The sequence below is a fragment of the Asterias rubens genome, chromosome 2 (assembly GCF_902459465.1).
Source record: "Asterias rubens chromosome 2, eAstRub1.3, whole genome shotgun sequence".
In the NCBI taxonomy this organism is placed as follows: Eukaryota; Metazoa; Echinodermata; class Asteroidea; order Forcipulatida; family Asteriidae; genus Asterias; species Asterias rubens.
The window spans coordinates 23,123,448-23,142,123 of NC_047063.1; the positions used below are offsets into that span (position 1 = coordinate 23,123,448).

Below are 18,676 nucleotides of genomic sequence, written 5' to 3' on the forward strand. Positions count from 1 at the left end.
AATAAAAATTCATGTATAGTTTAACCAATTATTCAGCTTTAATCAGGTGAATAAAGAAACTTCGACAAGTCAAAATTTGCGCTTTTGAAACAAGAACTAATAACAAAACACTTTAATATGTCGAAAGGATAACAATGATCAAGACGAGTGAACTATGACCTTGATTGACTTGACCAATCAACAGTGGCATTTCATAAAAACACTTTACAAAACACAATGGGGTTGAGAACAAATAACATTTCAACAAGTCTTAATAAAATATCCAAGGCCACGTCCTAATCAAATTACTTTGGCTACAGCTGTTAATGTTGTGGCTTCGAGTGGCTACAGCACCAATGTTAAAGAATAAGCAGTATCCATTGCCAAAATCATTCAATTCAGACATAAAAGCCTAAGGTTCTTCTATTACTTCACAAGTATGATACCCAAGTAACTTACAAAACAGATTCAGCAGGGACCAATTTCATACAGCTGCCTATAAGCACAAAAATAAGCTAGCACAACAATGTTTACCAGAGTAAGTTCAACAGCCGAAATACCATGTCACATGTACAATTAGTAACTGTATACTGCTCATTATGCTAATCAGGGTTTAAAGGAACACAATGCCTAGGATCGGACGAGCTGGTCTACATAAAAGCATTTGTAACCGTTTGTTAGAAAATGCATAATGGTTAGAAAGATGTTTTAAAAGTAGAATACAATGATCCACACAACATTGCCTCGAAACTGCTTGGTTTTCTTTTTACTTTGCGAACTAACACTGTCGGCCACTTATGGGAGTCAACAAACGGTTGTAAATGCTTTTCACAGACCAACTCGACCGGTTCAAGGCAACGTGTTCCTTTAAGCAGTACTTTCTGCTGTTAAGCAGCTTCATGAATATGGGCCCTGATCTAGGCAGTTGACCAAGGTGCTACTTTATAACTTTAATAATTGGTGACCCCCCCCCCCCTAAATTGGTGGTTTGTGGCTCACATTAGTAAAACAGAATCTGTTACACAGATTCTTCTTAGACAGTTGCCCAAGAAGATCGGGCTTTCAAAATATGGATACAAGTATTGTAATGAATCTTTTTATGTGAAAAAAAGAAGAAAAAATCCCAATGCATACATTTACAGATCAGGGACCAATTTCTTGGAGCTGTTTGAAGCACAAAAAGTAGCCCAGCACAAATGAATGTTTATAAGGTTTCACGCCCCACATGTATACGCCGCCTTAGGCTAGTTTTCGGCTTGGTTTTTCTCATCAGAAAAGTGTTAAGCATCATTTTTTGCTGAAGCAACTCAACGAACTCGAGTCCTTGTTTACAGTATTTTACACTCGCTTCATATATTATTTTCAGGTGAAGTTGAAAAGGATGCTCCAAAATAGAAATATATGCGATGTTCACCTCTGTACACATGAGGTTGAAGATCAAGTTGATAGGACGTACTTCACATAGACAGAGTTTATTATTAATAACAATTGGTTTATGGTCAAAATAAAGAGGGTTAATAAACCCTTAAAATACAATTCAACAATTCAAAATAATTCAAATCGCCTACAGTACTGATAATTGCATGGACTCTCTTCCCACAGCCAGATTTTCTACACACGTCTTCTAACTGTACAACATTCAATGCAAAAATTCAAAAAAACTACTACAAATATAATTTGTTGTATGTAACAAATTAAAAAGAGTTTTCGTTTCACTCTGGTACAAAACTAAAGCAAAACAAACAAACAAACAAACAAACAAACAAACAGAAGCTCTTTCCACACTCTATTCTACAGACGGGATTCTGTCCAACGAACTACTTAATACTACCATCTACAATACTAGCTTTTTATAATACACAAATATATTACAAGCTGATGGAGGAACTCGCATTATTAAAATCCAACGAGAATGTTTATCTGCAATTATTTACAAGGAGGGTTGCTACCATTTACAAGTGTGGGTTAAGAAGAAATGCCCCTTTGCAAACACAAAGGATTCTCTGATATAAAAAAGGTTAAAGCTCTTTGTTGGATTTTAATTAATTAGTTAATTAATCATGCTCTTAATCATTCTTTAATAACAAAAATAGAGATGACAAAAGATCTGACCTGACTGCATTTGTCTATTTACAATTCATGATTTTCATGAACATTTGTTGATTCTCTTTACAGGGTAACATATTATAAACAAACGGTTATCTTTTTCACCCTTTTTTTTCTCCTATAATCCAGTGCCACACAGAAGGCCCCCGGGTGCTTCCTCCCAGTGCCTCCACTGCCCTGGTCCTTGCCTTGGTTTCCCTAAAAATGGTCCAGCAGAAATTGAACTTTAATTGCCCTACAGACTGCCCACCTGAATCTCTAAAAAAAAATTATAGTGATTCTGTTTTAGTGTTAAAAAAGATTCAATCAATGTAAAATACAAGTTATTGTTATGGTATACTATGAACCATACAGTAATTTTAAAAACCGTTTTTTTATCTGGGAAAATAGTGACAACTCTTACTTTTACCCGACGTTCTTCGCAAGAAACACTCAAGTCACCAAGACAAGGGCACCAAAGTTCACAATCGGTATACAAGCCTTCCCTGGTGGTCTAACCAACTCAGTTGCAAATAGAGTCAACTATACTAGCTCTTGGGTTACCAGTGATACTTGTATACGCCCCGCAGGCTATTTTAACGTCCGCCTTGAGAATGCTGCCCTCTGTGGCACCATTTAAAAGGGATTGTAAAGATGGGGGCACTGACAACTGACAAGGTGAAAATAAAAAACCGAGAAGAAAAAAACAAAACCCAAACAAACAAACAAACAAACCAACAAGCAGAACATGGATATACATAGGACATAGGTGTACTTGACCTTCCTGATGTTAATATTTGTTTGCATAACTTATTAGATATAGCCATGGGGCTTACCAGTAACAGCCACATTTGAGTGTTTACTCAGCAGAAAAAAAACCACGGGTGTATTTTACAAACAATGGAGTAGATTTGAGTTCGCATTTTCACTGGATTTGCTCATAACACACCTGCAAGCTATCATGCCTCTTGCTTTGCTTACTGTAAGCAGTGGTTATAAATTAAAAAACTGTGCTAATGTGTGCTTCCAGAAGAAGATAACGTCTGTCAGGTGATGACATTGGAACCTGATCACTGGATGAAGCACATCGTACTTTCATTAAACTGTAACACTTGTTGAAACGTGTTGTTGGCTCGTTTTTTTTTTCCTCAAGTAAGAATTTTCTTAGGACTGAAACAATATAGGTGAAGTTCCCATCATGGATTTTGACGCTCACTTCTGATAGTAGCTAACTCTCCTCGGTGAGTAACTGTTTGCATTAGCAGGAAAGGATGGTTTAGTAGTCCGACTTTCTTGACCGTAAGAAGCCTTACTCGTTATGCTCTGATTGGACCCAAAATTGCTGGAGACTGCTGGGTACTGCTGAGGCTGCTGTGGCTGTGGGGGTGGTGGTACAGCGACTGCCGCCGGGTTATACCCTTGCTGCTGTGGCAGCGGCTGTGGGTAAGCATTCGGATAACCTTGCTTTGTTTGTGGCGGTTGTTGCTGCTGCTGCTGCGGCGGCTGATATGGTCCTTGCTGTGGGGGTAAGGGTGCCTGCTGTCCCTGATGATACGGAGCAAACGGTTGTGACGTCCCGTGAGAGTTTTGATGGTTGTAATCGTACACGGGGTAAGACGGGTTGTATCCCTGTTGCGGTTGCTGCGGTTGCTGAGGTTGCTGCTGCTGCTGCTGAGCGTATTGCTGTGCTTGGAAGGGTTGTTGGAACGGTGCTTTAACTGGTGCAGAGTGAAAAGGACCCGACGCTTGAGGAGGGTAAGATTTTCCAAGTTGCTGTAGTATGGGAGAGAAAGAAAAGAAAATTACACTAATCATACTGGGAATATGATATCATGTGACACTGTTTCAACATCACCAGCCATTGCTAGTTCAAAGTCAGCTTAACAGATGATAAGTATTGTGTGAAGCTTTGCATGGTGTGGCGAAATAGAAAGAAACTATGACTGTATGAATAATGGTAAACTTGCGAGCGGGTACAACCATGTGTAAAACTACATTGTGGGAGTGTTGGCTCTGAAAACATCCGGTGTGGTATTTACGTTTCGAACAGTATACTCTGTTCGTCTTCAAGAGAATGTAGGACTACTGGCGGTGAGGGAGCCAATATACTCCCATATGAGAGATTAACACAGGGTTGTACCCGCAAGTTTACTTATCATTGATAAATTCTTCTTACCAGATGATGTTACAAAAATTTCACTTTTTCTTTAAAAATATGAATGTCTGAAATAGTCATGCAAGCAAGGTCCTATGGAAAGAACGTTACATTAACGCATGTCCACATCAAAATTTATTTACCAAAGCTTGGGCCCTGAGCTGTAATTGATTAAACACAGCCAGGAATTTGACTGCTTTGGAAGTCCAATATAACATGGATATTGACACAGTGCAGAAATTATCTTTGTGTTCTGAAATGAAAACCTTGTATCACATTGCACGGCTTATTCAGCGAAGAACCCCATTATTACTCAAAATAGTTATTGCCATAAAACCTTTCTTGGTGACGAGTAATGGGGAGAGGTTGATGGTATAAAACATTGTGAGAAACGGCTCCCTCTGAAGTGCCATAGTTTTAGAGAAAGACGCAATTTTCCACGAATTTGATTTCAAGACCTCAGATTTAGAACTTGAGGTCTCAAAATCAACCATCTAAACGCACACAACTTCGTGTGACAAGGGTGTTTTTTTTATCTCGCAAGTTCGAATGACCGATTGAGCTCAAATTTTCACAGGTTTGTTATTTTATGCTTACGTTGAGATACACCAACTGTGAAGGATAGTCTTTGACAATTACCAATAGTGTCCACTGCCTTAAAGTATTGCTGTTGCCAAAAGAAGAGAACTGGGATTCTACTTCAATTCGTATTGAAGCCAAACGGAATATCTCATCAAAACATGTATGTGTAAAGTTATGTTCATATTCTACGATAAAAATCTTTCATCACACGGTGCAAACCTCATCAGCACTGAATACCATGGGAAACTTATTGTTGCCACGAGTGCAAAGTTTTTTGTGATACGAAATCAAATTATTTTTAAATAAATTTATTGAAGGACACAACTCGGTCAGGGCCCACTTTCATGGCTCTGCTTACTGTAAAGCACAGAATCGGTGCTTACAGAAGCAGGGAATTCTGTGCTTACGCCAAGCATATTTCAAGGGTTAGTCAGGATTTTTGGCTTGTGTACGTGCATACTCCACATTACTAGGGATTCTTCGCTCACACAGCTAGTGCAGAAATTCGGTGCTTGCATGTAAGCGGAGAATGGTGATCGTTAGGGTAAAATTTGGCGATAACCAGAGCCATGAAATTGGGCACAGATGTGGTGTCATTTTTGACTGACCTGTGGGTAAATGCCTGCCGAGCCAGGGGTTCTAACTGGTGTTGTTGCACCGGCTGGGTTGGGTAGTTTCACTGGTGTAGACTCCCCTGAAGCATCACCTAAAAATCATGTCAGCAAATATTAAACACAGATATTGGAATATTACTCGTCATCGTGTCTGTAAAACCAGTGTATCTAAAATAAAAAAAGCCCTTGAAAAACACAACATTGGTAAGGTTGAAAGTATAAATATTACACTTATAACAAAATGCTAAATAGTGTGTCAATGTCGAGTGGTTTAGAGCATCGATTTCAAGTTCTGGTGGTTAATTTAATGGAGTGAGTGTTCAAATCCCGATCATGACATTTGTGTCCTTGAGCAAGATGTTGTACTGAAATTGCTTAGCTTCACCCAGGGGTATAAATGGGTACCTGTGAGGGTAGAGGTTGATATTGTGTATGAGAAGCCTTTGGAACACCACGGCAGCTATTGGGCTGTGTACTCCCGAGGGAGCTGAGAAAGATTAAAGGAATGTTATTGGCCTGGTGACTAGGGCGCTGATATAAAGCTCATTGATACAGTAATTGTAACAATATGGGCGATTATTATAAGAACTAGCTATTAATTATTATAAAAATTGGTCATCAGGGTCATGGTGGGACAACTTTCCTTCAAATATTTTTGCTTGGAATGCTTTGAGAAATGTGTTAATCAATTAGGTTTTTATATCAAGAGTCCAAATCCTGTTTAGGAATGTATTTATAACTTTTTTTTGTTAAAAACCTCTCTGGTGACTCTATTGACTGACTGACTGAGCTTTGAAATTGCACAAGTTTGTTATTCAATGTTTATGTTGGGTCACATCAAGAACTTGTCTGTGACAATTACCAAACTTGGCCGTATACAGTAATATAGCAGGCAATTCAAATTAAACATTGTGTAGCCAAGAAACCCAAGGAAAACCTTTATAAAAGTTGATACTATCATGATTTCTGGAACTTACCGGGCCTTGTGTCTGCCTTTGTCTTGGGAGGTGGGGGTGGAGGTATCTGCAACCTCAGTCCAGGGTTGTGTTTCTTGCTAGGCGGAGGGGGTGGGGGTTCCGGGGAGTGGGGCCTCTTGTGAGATAGTGCCTCCTTGCGTTCCCTCTCACGGTTCTTTTCCTTCAGCTCTTTCCTCATCTTCTGCAGGGGGTCTTCGTCTGAGACGTCTGACCTACTGGAACTCCTGGTCAAAGGGATATAAATTTATCAATCCTGTCTTGCTTGCTGTCCTAGAGGCTTTGTATAATTTACTTTAAAGGAACACGTTGCCTTGGATCAGTCAAGTTGGTCTTTGAAAAGCGTTTGTAACTGTTTTTTATAAAATGCATATATGGGTAGAAAGATGTTTTAAAAGAAGAATACAATGATCCACACAAGTTTGCCTCGAAATTGCACGGTTTTTCTTTTACCTCGTCGACTAACACGGTCAGCCATTTATGGGAGTCAAATTTTTTACTCCCATAAATGGCCGATCGTTTTAGTTCGCGCAGTAAAAGGAAAACCACGCAATTTCGAGCAAACTTGTGTGGATCATTGTATTCTACTTTTAAAACATCTTTCTACCCATATGCATTTTATTAAAAAAAAACGGTTACAAACGCTTTGTATAGACCAACTCGTCCGATCCAAGGCAACGTGTTCCTTTGAAGGTAAATTAGCATGAAAACTTACTTGTTAACAAATAAATGAGAGCTGTTGATTGTATAAAACATTGTGAGAAATGTCTCCACCCGAAGTAATGTAGTTTTTGCAAAAGGCATTTTATCACAAAAATATTTGAATCTGAGAAAGACTTTTAGCCCGAAGCCTTTCTCAGGCATCTGAAAGAACACAAATTTGTGCAACAATGTTGTTTTTTCTTTCATTATTTGCTTGCAACTTTGATGACAAATTGAGCATGTTCTTAGTGACAATTCAAACCTAATTACCACTCCAAACTCGTTTGAAGAGTAAAAACTTTAACAAAGGAGCACAATAACTGCAATGGTCTGGTTTACAATGCACAAGGGTCTTTGAGACATTACAAAATCATGTTTCGATTTGGCAAGGAGTTGAACTGAATTTCACTGACCATTTCCCGTCCTGAGAGGGTCTCTCGTCAGACTTCTTGTTTCGCTTCAGCAGACTCGTCAGCGACGATATCACCTGCTGGGCTTCGGTTGAAAGACTCAGACGTTCCCCGATGCCGTTCTCCTTCTCCGTGGTGAACAGTGGGAGGTTGGGCAGTTGGGCTGTCGGGGTGGAGGAAGAAGAACTGCTGCTCGCTTTGAGGGGGCTCTCCAGCGCCTTAGTGGGTGTGCAGGGATTGGACGCAGATATGGGGCTAGGCAAAGGGGGTTTCAGGGAGAGGGAAGGCTTAGTGGCGACAGGGGTTGATGGGGCACTGGTAGGACTGCTGCTTTTGCTATTGACTAAATCACTGCCCTTTCGTTTGCGGTATTCCAGTAACGACACCTGAAATGAATTAAATTACAAATACGGTTTATAACAAATCATTATAACAATGCACAGACAAACTGACTGAAGCGTAAATCTATCTCATACAAACTGGCAACAAATTCTGGCGAAAAACAAAACTGGCGAAATCTTTTACGATGAATGTCTGAAATGGTCGTGCAAGCAAGGTCCTACAGAAAGAGCATTGCATTAACGCACGTCCGCATCAAAATTTCTTTACCAAAGCTTGGGCCCTGAGCTGTAATTGATTAAACACAGCCAGGAATTTGACTGCTTTGGAAGTCCAACATAACATTAACATGGATATTGAAAGAGTGCAAAATTGTCTGAAATAAAAATCATGGATCAAATGGAAGCCCTTATTCAGCACAGTGTTTCTTTAAGTAATTGTTGTTGCCAAGAGAAGTGAATTGGGATTCTACCCAAATAATGCCCAGTTCTTGGGATATGAAATATAACTCAAGCTATACATTCTTGAAGGATACTACACTGCACTTTGCATACTTGGATCTGAGGTGGACATGTTTTTTACTGACTCAAGGTAAAAAGCCCAATCCTTTGATTCAAAAAACAAACCAGGAGTGTTAAGCATAAAGCAATTGTGTCACCATTAAAATATTAAAAAGTGTAAAGAATTTTGTGTAGCTTTTAAAATTTCAGTATTGGGAGGAGTAAATGAAGTTTCTTACAATTTCTGCTAAACAACCCTTTGAAACTTTTTCGAAAGGGTACAAGAAACGTCAGAAAAATGTATCAACTACTTACCCGTTTTTTAACAGCTGGCGATGTACCCATTACTGGTGAAACAGAAGCTGGGGGTGTACCAGGGGTACCTACTAACCCCGGGCCAAAGGGGACCTTGACTGGGGATTGAGGTACATCCTGTGTTGCTTGGCCCGGGAAGGGCATGCCAGGACCCATCTGGCCTGGCTCTGCATGTACTCCAACATGTCCTTCACTGAGGGGTACAGGATGTCCTGGGGTACACCCTACAGGCCTGTACCCTGCACTCCCTTGCTCAATGCTCTCAATAGTTTGGCCCTCTACCCCTGAGGGCAGGGGTCCTTGCCCAGGTGGGAGTACCTGCACAGCAGGTGGCCTTCCTGGACCTGTTGACGATGCTGTATTTGGTGCAAGACCCCACATGGGAACTCTAACATGAGTGTCTTTAACAGGTGCTTCTGAGTCGCTTGCATTCGGACCATCCAACGGCTGTGAGTATGTCTGCTTAACATCTCTCCTCTCTAATTGGTCCAGGGGAACACTGTTCAAATCGTCACCAACAGGTGCCGCAGAGCTCTGATTGTATCTTGGTACTATAGTTTGCATCAGTTCAACATTACTGTTATCAGGTGACTGACCTAGTGGCGGCCGTTTGATGGGAGAGGCAAAGGAAGAAAACAGATTTCCCGATATTTGGTCCTCGGCAAAGTTTTGTCTCAGAGGTAACTGGCCATCAGTCTGATCCATCGAGGAGGATCCGCTACAACCTGAGAGGTTTCTCATTCGATGGGAAACCTCCCCTAAGAGAGTCTGGTTACTTGCTGGCTCCTCTGAATACCTCTGAGTACTGTACAAATCCGATTTCAGGTCAAGTTTCCTTGCGACAGAGCTCATCTGTAACTCAGCACTCGACGCTGACCGCGACATATCTTGCAATGATGTTCGTGACCGGCCAAGGTCAGGCAAGCTCATGTAGGATTTTTGTAAGTCCGACTGCGAGCTCTGCAAACTCGAAGTGAGTGAGCCCTGAGAGGCAGTGAGTGAGAAGTCCAATTTCATGAGCGGGTCCTTCTCTATAGGTCCATCACTCGCACTCGGCAAACCAGATTCTGCTTTATCAAACCCATTCGGTGCTTCCATTTTTTCACTTGAAGACAAAACTGCTACTTGATCAGTTTTTGCATCCATTGAACTGGTGAGCTTATAAGAGTCCTGTCTCTGCTCCTGTGACGGAGTGGTTGATGATTCAAGCTGTCTCTGGGAGTTATAGTCTCCTACGCTGTTTGCATCAAAGTTCCTTTCCTCTGGTATCCGGCTCTTATTTAACTCGGTCATAAACAGCTCGTCTTTAACGGGTGTTCCTTCATCCTTGTGAAGAAGATTGTTGGCAGTGCTAAGAGGTTGCTCCCCTGGTAGCAAGGGGAGCGGTGAACGATCCAAGTCTGCTGGGGTGGACACCGATAAGCCACTGTCCACTGACGAACTCTTACGGAAATCCTACATCATTGGACACAAAAACAAAAACATCATTTAAGAAAATAAACTCCTGCACAAATTTGTTTTTTTCAACAAAATCATAACTGAGGAAAGGATTTTGTCCAGCAACTATTGATGCAAAAAAGCAGACTGATGTTTTGTGCACACTAAATGCTATTAAATTGCACTTAGTGTATTTTTGGTAGTGAATTGTCTGCTCAGAACTGCATGGTCGTTAGGTCAGTTTGTAAGGATTTCATCAAATTGCTTTTGGAAATTTGGGGCTCCTGGTAAACAAAGTTTATTCAATAAGAGTGATCTTTTCCAAGTAAAACATTTATTTGTTAATTTTTCCAAATTTTCTTCAAAATTGTTTGCGTATTTCATATATGACCTTTTGACAATGTTGAGTATAAAATTGTAACTAATGACCTTGCAGACCTGAGCCAACCAAAATGATTCATTTTGTGCAGCCTTTTTCCATGCTATTAAAAAGAAAATCGTTTTTAGAAACTGGCATCACTACAAAGTGACTCGTGATTGTGTTACACACTGAAAATGAATTAATAAAAGAAAATATCTTCCGAAACTGAACAGCATTTAAAGGGTCTATGTAACTTTTGTAGGACAAAAAAAAACACAATGTCCATTGATTTACATTATACTTAAACAGTTTGAAGATAATGATGGTAGAAAGCTTCTGAAAATATTACTTGCTGAGGTGCTGTAGTTTTTGAGAACTGAGTAAAACAATGTCATGAATATAATTTTCGTCTCAGTGATCATGAGACAAAAATTATTTTAGCATGTAAAAGTAAAATTTCATGACATTATTTTACTCATTTCTCAAAAAGAACATGTATAGCACCTCAGCAACTAATATTTTAAGGTACCCTTTTCTACTATATCATTATCTTCAAACGGTGTAAGTTTGATGTAAATCTGTGGAAACTGTGTTTTGTGTTACAAAAAGTACCCAAATCCTTTAATGGGAGGGCTCCAGGGTCAAATTCAGTTTGAAGTTGTAAATCTCACATCACATTAAAATGGTGTAAACTGGCAGTTTAGATACTCTTTCAAAGCCAAATTTGAAGCACGAAGTCATGGTACATTAAAAACAAATGGATTGGTGGTACATTCAAAAGAGGAATTTTATGTGCCAGTCACAAGGTCAAATTGAAAGTCGTTTTGATTTAACAATACGAAAACTCAGGAATGAACTAAACATTCTCGCGATGAAAATGTACCGACGCTGTATTTCAATTGCTATGTCATCAAATGCTTTTGGGTTTGACAAAAACTGCACTTGAAGGGTACAAAAGACAGAGACGTTCTAAGCCGTTTGAAGGTAAGGTTACAGAATTATAATATTGTTTTTCGTCATTATAATGACTCTATCTATTGGTAATTGAGTCGACGACAAGACTTTATTTGAACTTGGAGCCCCTCTTCAACATCAGGGTCAAATTGTTAAATTATTTTAATATTGTTAATGAAGCAAAATGATGTATGTCCATGCAAAAAGCTATTGTTTTAGAAGCTATAATGAGTGTTCTTGAAACTGGGATGATCCTGTGCTGGAAATTCTAAGTGCACGAGGGAAAAATATAAGTTAGTTTTAGTAGGTTAGGTCTATATACAGAATAAAGTGCATGAACAAACTTTTTTTTGCTACACCATGAACCCAGTCACTAACACTTTAAACATGGTGCCCTCAGTTGGATTCTAACCAGGGTTGGACTAGAAGAAAGCACCCTCCCAACTTAAAGACATTTATTTATCAGCAAGATCATGTCCTGCTGCACCAGGTGTTAAGGATTTTAATGTTATTCATAATCTACAGACAGACCCACTGATGGGGAAACCGTTGTCCCTTCAGTGGAAGCCTTTATGCAGGTAATGCCATCTGACTGAGAAAACTCCAACATTTGTTACAGCCAACTCTCAAATAAAGATTTAAGTGTTCAAAAACACACTAAAAGCTTGTAAACTTAATAATTTTTTTCTAATTTTCTGGGTTTTTGTTTTTGTTTTTGTTTTTAAACTTGAAAACGGAATGATTTGTATTATTCACATTGTCAGTTCAAAGAAACAACAATCCACATGTGTGTACGGTAAAAAGCATCTCAAATGAGTTAAAAACTGTAGTGGCGCATTCCAAAATGCTATTTTGTGTAACAATATAGATGGGTTCCCATAAGCAGATAGCAATACAATGCGGAAGATGAGGATATATTATTGCGCAAGTGAGGAGAGATGGTATCTGTACCTTCTTGGCGGGCAGAGGAAATGGAAAGGGTAGTAGCGTGCGTCTCCGGTGGTCTGGAGTGCACTCGGGTGAGAAGACGAGCTACATGGAGGGAGAGGTGATAAGCACACCGGTGAGTATCACTGCAAACCTCATTACTGGCCGATTGCTAATTAACCAACGAAACCCCCCACCCTCCCCCTTTCAAGCATTTGCATAGATCACTGTGTTTGAGTGACAACGATATGATGTACACATTCAAATATGCATCATGGATGGCTGCGTTTTAAGCGACATCTTTTTAGATTCCAACAAAATTTTGTTTCGAAACGGTTGTACATTTGGTATGTATTTCTGGTTATGTGCACGAGACCAAATATATGACATTATGACCCGATAGTCTACATATATAAATACGCTACATTAAAGGAACACGTTGCCTTGGATCGGACGAGTTGGTCTATACAAAGCGTTGGTAACCGTTTGTTATTAAATGCATATGGTTGGAAAGATGTTTTAAAATTAGAATACAATGATCCACACAAATTTGCCTTGAAATTGCATGGTTTTCCTTTCACTTTCCGAATTAACACGGTCGGCCATTTATGGGAGTCAAAAATTTGACTCCCATAAATGGCCGACCGTGTTAGTCAACGAGGTAAAAGGAAAACCACGCAATTTCGAGTGATGCTTGTGTGGATCATTGTATTTTACTTTTAAAACATCTTTCTAACCATTATGCATTTTATAACAAACGGTTACAAATGCTTTTTAAAGACCAACTCAACCGATCCAAGGCAACATGTTCCTTTAACCTTGTTGCATAACCAAACAAAGGCTCTTTGCATTGACTTGTTTTGATCCCCACCCCCTTTTTTAGTTTGCTTAGCATTGGAGTATTATTTTGTTCCACAGCACAAGCAACACATTCTCTTGATAAAGTTGTTATTTGTACCAAAGTGGATGAAATAAACACCACCGACCAGTTGTGACTTATGGAAACTGTGTACAGAAAACAGTACTCCCACTATTCGAAGTACCCCTCCCTTTTTTCATCAGTACATCACCCATGTTGAAAACATCTGAATTGGGGCCTTTTCTGAATCAGCGGCTGTAGGCTATGGCTGGATTACATGCTTCAAAGGCTGCACTTAAAACACCCATGCAACAGTCTAACCGCAGTTGCCAATTCAGACATGGCCTTTTTCACACAACACACACACACACACAAACTGTGGAGCCAAGAAAAACCTGATGAAGAGGTTAAGCACAATCAACAGCATTGGTTACGATTAGTGTCTGAACACTTGCTAGAGCTCCTGTAAATCCTACCTCAGCTTGGACAGGTGTTGATGGGGTAGCTAAGCCGTCTGCACCACTCTCTGATTTACGCGGTGAATCCGTTGTGCTGACACTGTCGGCGCCGGACTGCTGGAGCGTGTCGTCGGCCACCACAGGGGTGCTCGGTGTACTCTGGGAGCGTAGCTTGTCGTCCAGCAGGACATTGGCTGGGGGTGGCGTGGTGGTCAAGCGATCCTCGGCGATGGAATGGCGTAGCATACGCTTCTTGAGCGGTGTCATCATATCTACGGAGTCAAGTTAACGCAGATCATATTTTTAAAAAAGTGTGACATTTTTATTTCTCAGTGATCCTTGATTTTGGAGTAGGCTTCGTTACATTTTGTTCTCCATTATTGTGAATCAAATTCAATTTGGCCTCTGGCAGTGACTTTTGAATTTTTTTTTAATAAGCCAATATACAATACTCCCTAGAATAATTAAGGCCGTGTTCAATTGGCGGCTACAGCTAGATTTCTGCGTCATCATGCGTTGAGGTATAGAACGTCCTTGGCAAATTTGGATACGGCCAACAGTGCATGGGTGTATTTATTTGGAGGGGGATAACTTGATGGGCCCTCCGGAGTCAATAAACAAAATTCCTGTTTACTATAAAAAGCTGTGAGACGTTTTGGTTCAGGTATTTTTTTATAAGGGAATAAAAAGGGTAGCGATGAGTTCCGTGCGATAAAGGCCCTAGCCGAAAGGCAAGGGCAATTATCGCACCACCACGACCCTTCGAGGTTTTAAACAGCAATTTAAGAACAAGTTACTACTCTTTTATTCCCATTCATAAGTGCCTTTCTGGTTAAAATGCGTAATAAAGTTTAAAACTCCGTAAAACTTATCCGTTTTCTGTTGTCCTTAAGCTCTATACGTGTGTTGCATTTTTATGACTGAGACAGTTTCCAGATATGCATTCGTGCATGTAGTAGTATGCATCTAAACGTATCCGAAAAACAATCGCTTATAAACAGCTCCAGCTGGTCATTTTCAACCATTAAAACACCCCCACGTGACACGCTCTCAACCAATAGGATTAGCGAAACTGTCTGAAGTAGTTATGAATAAAGCATTTTGCTCTGTATGTCATGGGAGTTTATTTAGTGGGGTGCAGCCATAGAGTTATATATAAGAACTAGAGGGCGCACTGGTGATGCTTCTTGCACAAACGCGACGGGACCACAAGATGACAAGCGCGCCATTCTGCACGCGTTGGATATGAAATACACGTTTGAGTTTTTTTTATTGAACGCTCATGCGATGCCGTTTGTTCAACTTACAAAATGGCCGCACAAACACACGCTGTGAGATGGCTGTTTTGTCAACTTAGAAAATGGCCGCCTGCGCGCATGCCGCGGCGCGTATATAGGCCAGTGCGCCCTCTAGTTCTTATATATAACTCTATGGGTGCAGCCCTAAGATAATGTCCTGAATTGTCAAAGCTGAAGAAGATACATTACCATTGATGCCGCTAGTATTAGGAGAGAGTGCCGGGCTGACCGGGTAGCTGGCAGGGTTAGGGCTGAGTGTGCCGTTACAGATCGGTGAGTCCGAGCCGCCGTTGGTGTTGTTGTTGTTGCTCTGGGCCTTTGGCACCGGCCCACTGCTTTCACTCATGGCTTGCCGAAGCCACCTCTGTCAAATCCAATCCAAACCATGCAAAAGAAGTACATTATTACAGGTGCAAGTATAAAGGCACTGTCCCACTGTTATATGCAAGTTTTGGCTTTTTGTTTCACCTAGTTCTGTTAAAGTTATCCCTTGCATTGTACTCCCTCATATAAAGGAAATAAACCTGAAACCAGTGTTTTCAAGTGTATGTCAGTAATGTTCTGAACCAGTTAATGGGCTATTTATAATGCAATTGAAATTCCAAACACACAAAAAAATAATTTTAGATTTCTTTTCCTTTTTTTATTCCAGACACTTTTCACTCTGCCAACTTGTTTAAACCAGATCACCATTTATCTCTTCCAATCCACTGGTATTAAGTGCTAATCAGCTTTGTCATTGTACCTTCTTGGCCGAGCCGAAGCTGGCTTCCAGGTTGGTCTTGACCTCTTTGCTGATGGAGGCGTTCAACGCCCACAGAGTGCTTGGCTTGGAGAGTTGTAGAGACGACCCAGGCGACGAGTTACTAGATGTCAAGATTTCCGATGGTTCAGTCTTGATTGTCAAAGGCTTGTTGGCCGAAGCTTCTAGTGCTTTCTCGTTCAACCACTCGTTCATGAAAAACTACACAGAGGGATCAAATCAGCAGATTACTTCACTGAGCAAAGGAACATTTCTAAGCAAGTTCTACTACAGTATACTTGATAAGTAGCTCAAGAGCCAAATAGAATGTACACAATTTTTCTAGATATCTATGTTACAGCCCAGGTGTACATAAAAGAATATCCTGATAACTGAGCCGCAACAACTCCAGTCCGATGCACAAAACCATTTATTTCAACACATTACAAGAGGTATTGTTTAAAAAGAAGTCTCCTAAACCAAACAATAAAAGAAGCAATTTAAAATACTTCTGGATCAAGCGTCATATCGATTAGAATATGAAATTGCTTTGACTCACCTTCTTTGTCTTAGGAAACTTGAAGTGCTTGCTGCATGCTGGTATCGGCGAGGCCATCCCTTGCTGGTCAGCACCGTGAACTGGACTATTAAGCGTCATCTGTATTAACAACGATGTCTGATTGGGAGCCGCCGGCGGTAAGGAGACAGATTGAGGTCCTGGGGCTGGATTGGACTCCTCATCAAGAGACGACATGTCCAGGGAGACAGAAGACGCTCCGCTGTTAGCTCGGCTTCTTCGTCTTGAGCCTTTCCTCTTCCTCCTGCAATCCAAGAAATAAAAAGTTAAACGTAAGAAAAACTTTATGCAAGTAGTGTTTGATTCAGTCACTAGCTTAGCAGACAGATGCTATTTAAGAGTGATATAAACAATCAAAATCTTTAAGGCCTGTACAGAAATTTCTTTTGCATACAAAAGGAATAATTATTCCATCTTCCATCTGTCACAATATGTACTTCACTCAACCTTTTTCTTAATACCTTTCTAACCACTTCTTCAAATTAGAATTTGCTCTCACCCTTTGAATGTTTTTGTCCGTGTGGCAGCTACAGGAGTCAGGACAGGTGCCGTGGTTACCGGTGTCAACACAGACGGAACGGTTGCTGAGGCAGATACATCCAGGGCCAACACCTCTACCGCTGTTGCCTCTTCTCTGGTGGGACTTGCAGCAGGCTCCTGACAAGAAGACCAAAGGCAGAACAAATTGACTTTCTGGAATCAGTTTACATCATTTCACACTTGAAGGATTTTGATACCTCTTGTAGATCAAGTTTTTTGGCCATGATATAAGTCCCTAGTGATATAGTGTACCTGAAGAAGTTTCAGCTCCAATAGTTGTCAGGTTTTTGAGATAAAGTGAAAATCACAGAGCAATGTTTTCAGGAGAAATATCTTTTGTTAAATTTTTTTCCTCATTTCTCAAAAAAACTACAGCACCTCAGCAAGTAAAATTTTAAGTGACGCTCTCTACCATCATTATCTTTAAACCATGTAGGTTTAATGTAAATATTAAGACATTTGTGTTTTGTGTCGTACAAAAAGTACCCAAACCCTTTAACTGGGGAATTATAATTTTAAGTAAAACGATTTAAAGACAGACCATGTCTAAGGTACATTGTCGAAAGAAAACTAGGGTGACCTCAGTTTTCATATTTATGGACTAAACCTCAAACACAGTTACAGAAAAAGTTTTCACTATTTGAACAATACGACATTTCACCTGTTTCACAAAGAGCCTTGACAGAAAAAGAGGTTCGAACAGAACAGTTATATTTCCTAGCTATAGGAAACAAGGCTACATCCATACCTCCTTTACAACCACCTCTTCTGTTGCATCAACTGAAGCCCGACTTTCTTCTGGGTTTTCTTCCTTGACAGTGGCACTCATTAGCGTTTTGGTTTCCGTCGATACTATCGTCTCAGCTACTGTTGTAGTCACCGTGGATGTTGTGGTCGTCATGGGCTTCGTACTGGATGTCTTCTCCTGTGCCTCTTTGCGTCGTTTCTCCGTCTTCTCCATCCTGGCAAAGGCTTGAAGAATGGCTTCCATTTTGCGCTCTTCTCGAGTCATCTTCTTGGCAGCTGAGGTAGGCTTCTTATCTTCCTGATTTTCCTCGGAGCCTTCAGCCTCCAGTGGTTGGGCTGGGTTGCTATTGCAGAGCGTTGGGGGCGCTTCTGGGTTGATGGGGTCATGATGGGTAGAATCATCACCATTGGTCGTTACCGGCAACTCAGCTTGGTTCTGCGCCAAATTGGGAAAAAGTGAAAGCATAAATTATTCAGTAACAGACTTCTGTGACATTGTAAAATTTAACACCTTCTTGAGTACAGACAGGCCCAAGTCAACAATTACGCACAGAACAGCCAGCTTAGGATCAGAGTCAAGGGATTTGGGTAAGGTGTTCCTGTCACGCTGATTATATGTACCTAAAGAAATACAGATAATTGATCTTTTACAGACAACTTTTAATAATTCATCTAAGATATGTATAGCTGTCAATACTTGCAAGCTGCAAAAAGAGAAATGGGGTGAAGCAAGTGGCATAAAGGAAATTGGCCAGTAGATGGATTGCGATAGGGGTCATCGGCCGCCATATTTGATGAATTGTGCAAGGAGCTACCATTGGCTGAGAGCCACGCGCAGCATGTGTACTTTTCCATTGTTTTGCAATAAAGATGGCGGTCGATATAGCATATTGCAACCCATCTATGGCAGACACAGCCCCTCCCCCACCAACGGTCAACAGATTTGACCTGCTGCAGCTAACAACGCCTCCAACTACAGCAAACTCTACTTAATTTGGTGCCTCACCCAAAGTAAGTTTTAGGATTATGGTCTGTTTGCATGCGAGTAGGAAGTAGTGCAAAAAAGCCTAATTTTAAGGGTTGTATAGTTTGTGTGGAACGATAGAGTGCAAAGGCATACA

General features: G+C 40.5%; 1 protein-coding gene across 3 annotated transcripts in view; it reads right to left on the reverse strand.

Moving 5' to 3' along the window:
• Window positions 1-777: 777 nt before the first annotated feature.
• The window catches only part of LOC117303394 (inactive histone-lysine N-methyltransferase 2E-like), a 38,361-nt gene continuing 20,462 nt past the window's right edge, over window positions 778-18,676 (reverse strand). For 2 of the 3 annotated variants that reach the window (XM_033787586.1, XM_033787578.1), the window contains exons 11-22: window positions 17,557-17,991; window positions 16,768-16,925; window positions 16,251-16,512; window positions 15,695-15,913; window positions 15,139-15,313; window positions 13,670-13,923; window positions 12,359-12,439; window positions 8,656-10,110; window positions 7,505-7,887; window positions 6,393-6,616; window positions 5,410-5,507; window positions 778-3,837 (exon numbers count right to left, since the gene is read on the reverse strand). In XM_033787586.1, coding sequence (XP_033643477.1) covers window positions 3,277-3,837; window positions 5,410-5,507; window positions 6,393-6,616; window positions 7,505-7,887; window positions 8,656-10,110; window positions 12,359-12,439; window positions 13,670-13,923; window positions 15,139-15,313; window positions 15,695-15,913; window positions 16,251-16,512; window positions 16,768-16,925; window positions 17,557-17,991 — 4,305 coding nt within the window. In that variant the 3' untranslated portion in view covers window positions 778-3,276. The remainder of the gene's footprint in view (window positions 3,838-5,409; window positions 5,508-6,392; window positions 6,617-7,504; window positions 7,888-8,655; window positions 10,111-12,358; window positions 12,440-13,669; window positions 13,924-15,138; window positions 15,314-15,694; window positions 15,914-16,250; window positions 16,513-16,767; window positions 16,926-17,556; window positions 17,992-18,676) is intronic. The other variant, XM_033787595.1, reaches the window with a different exon arrangement.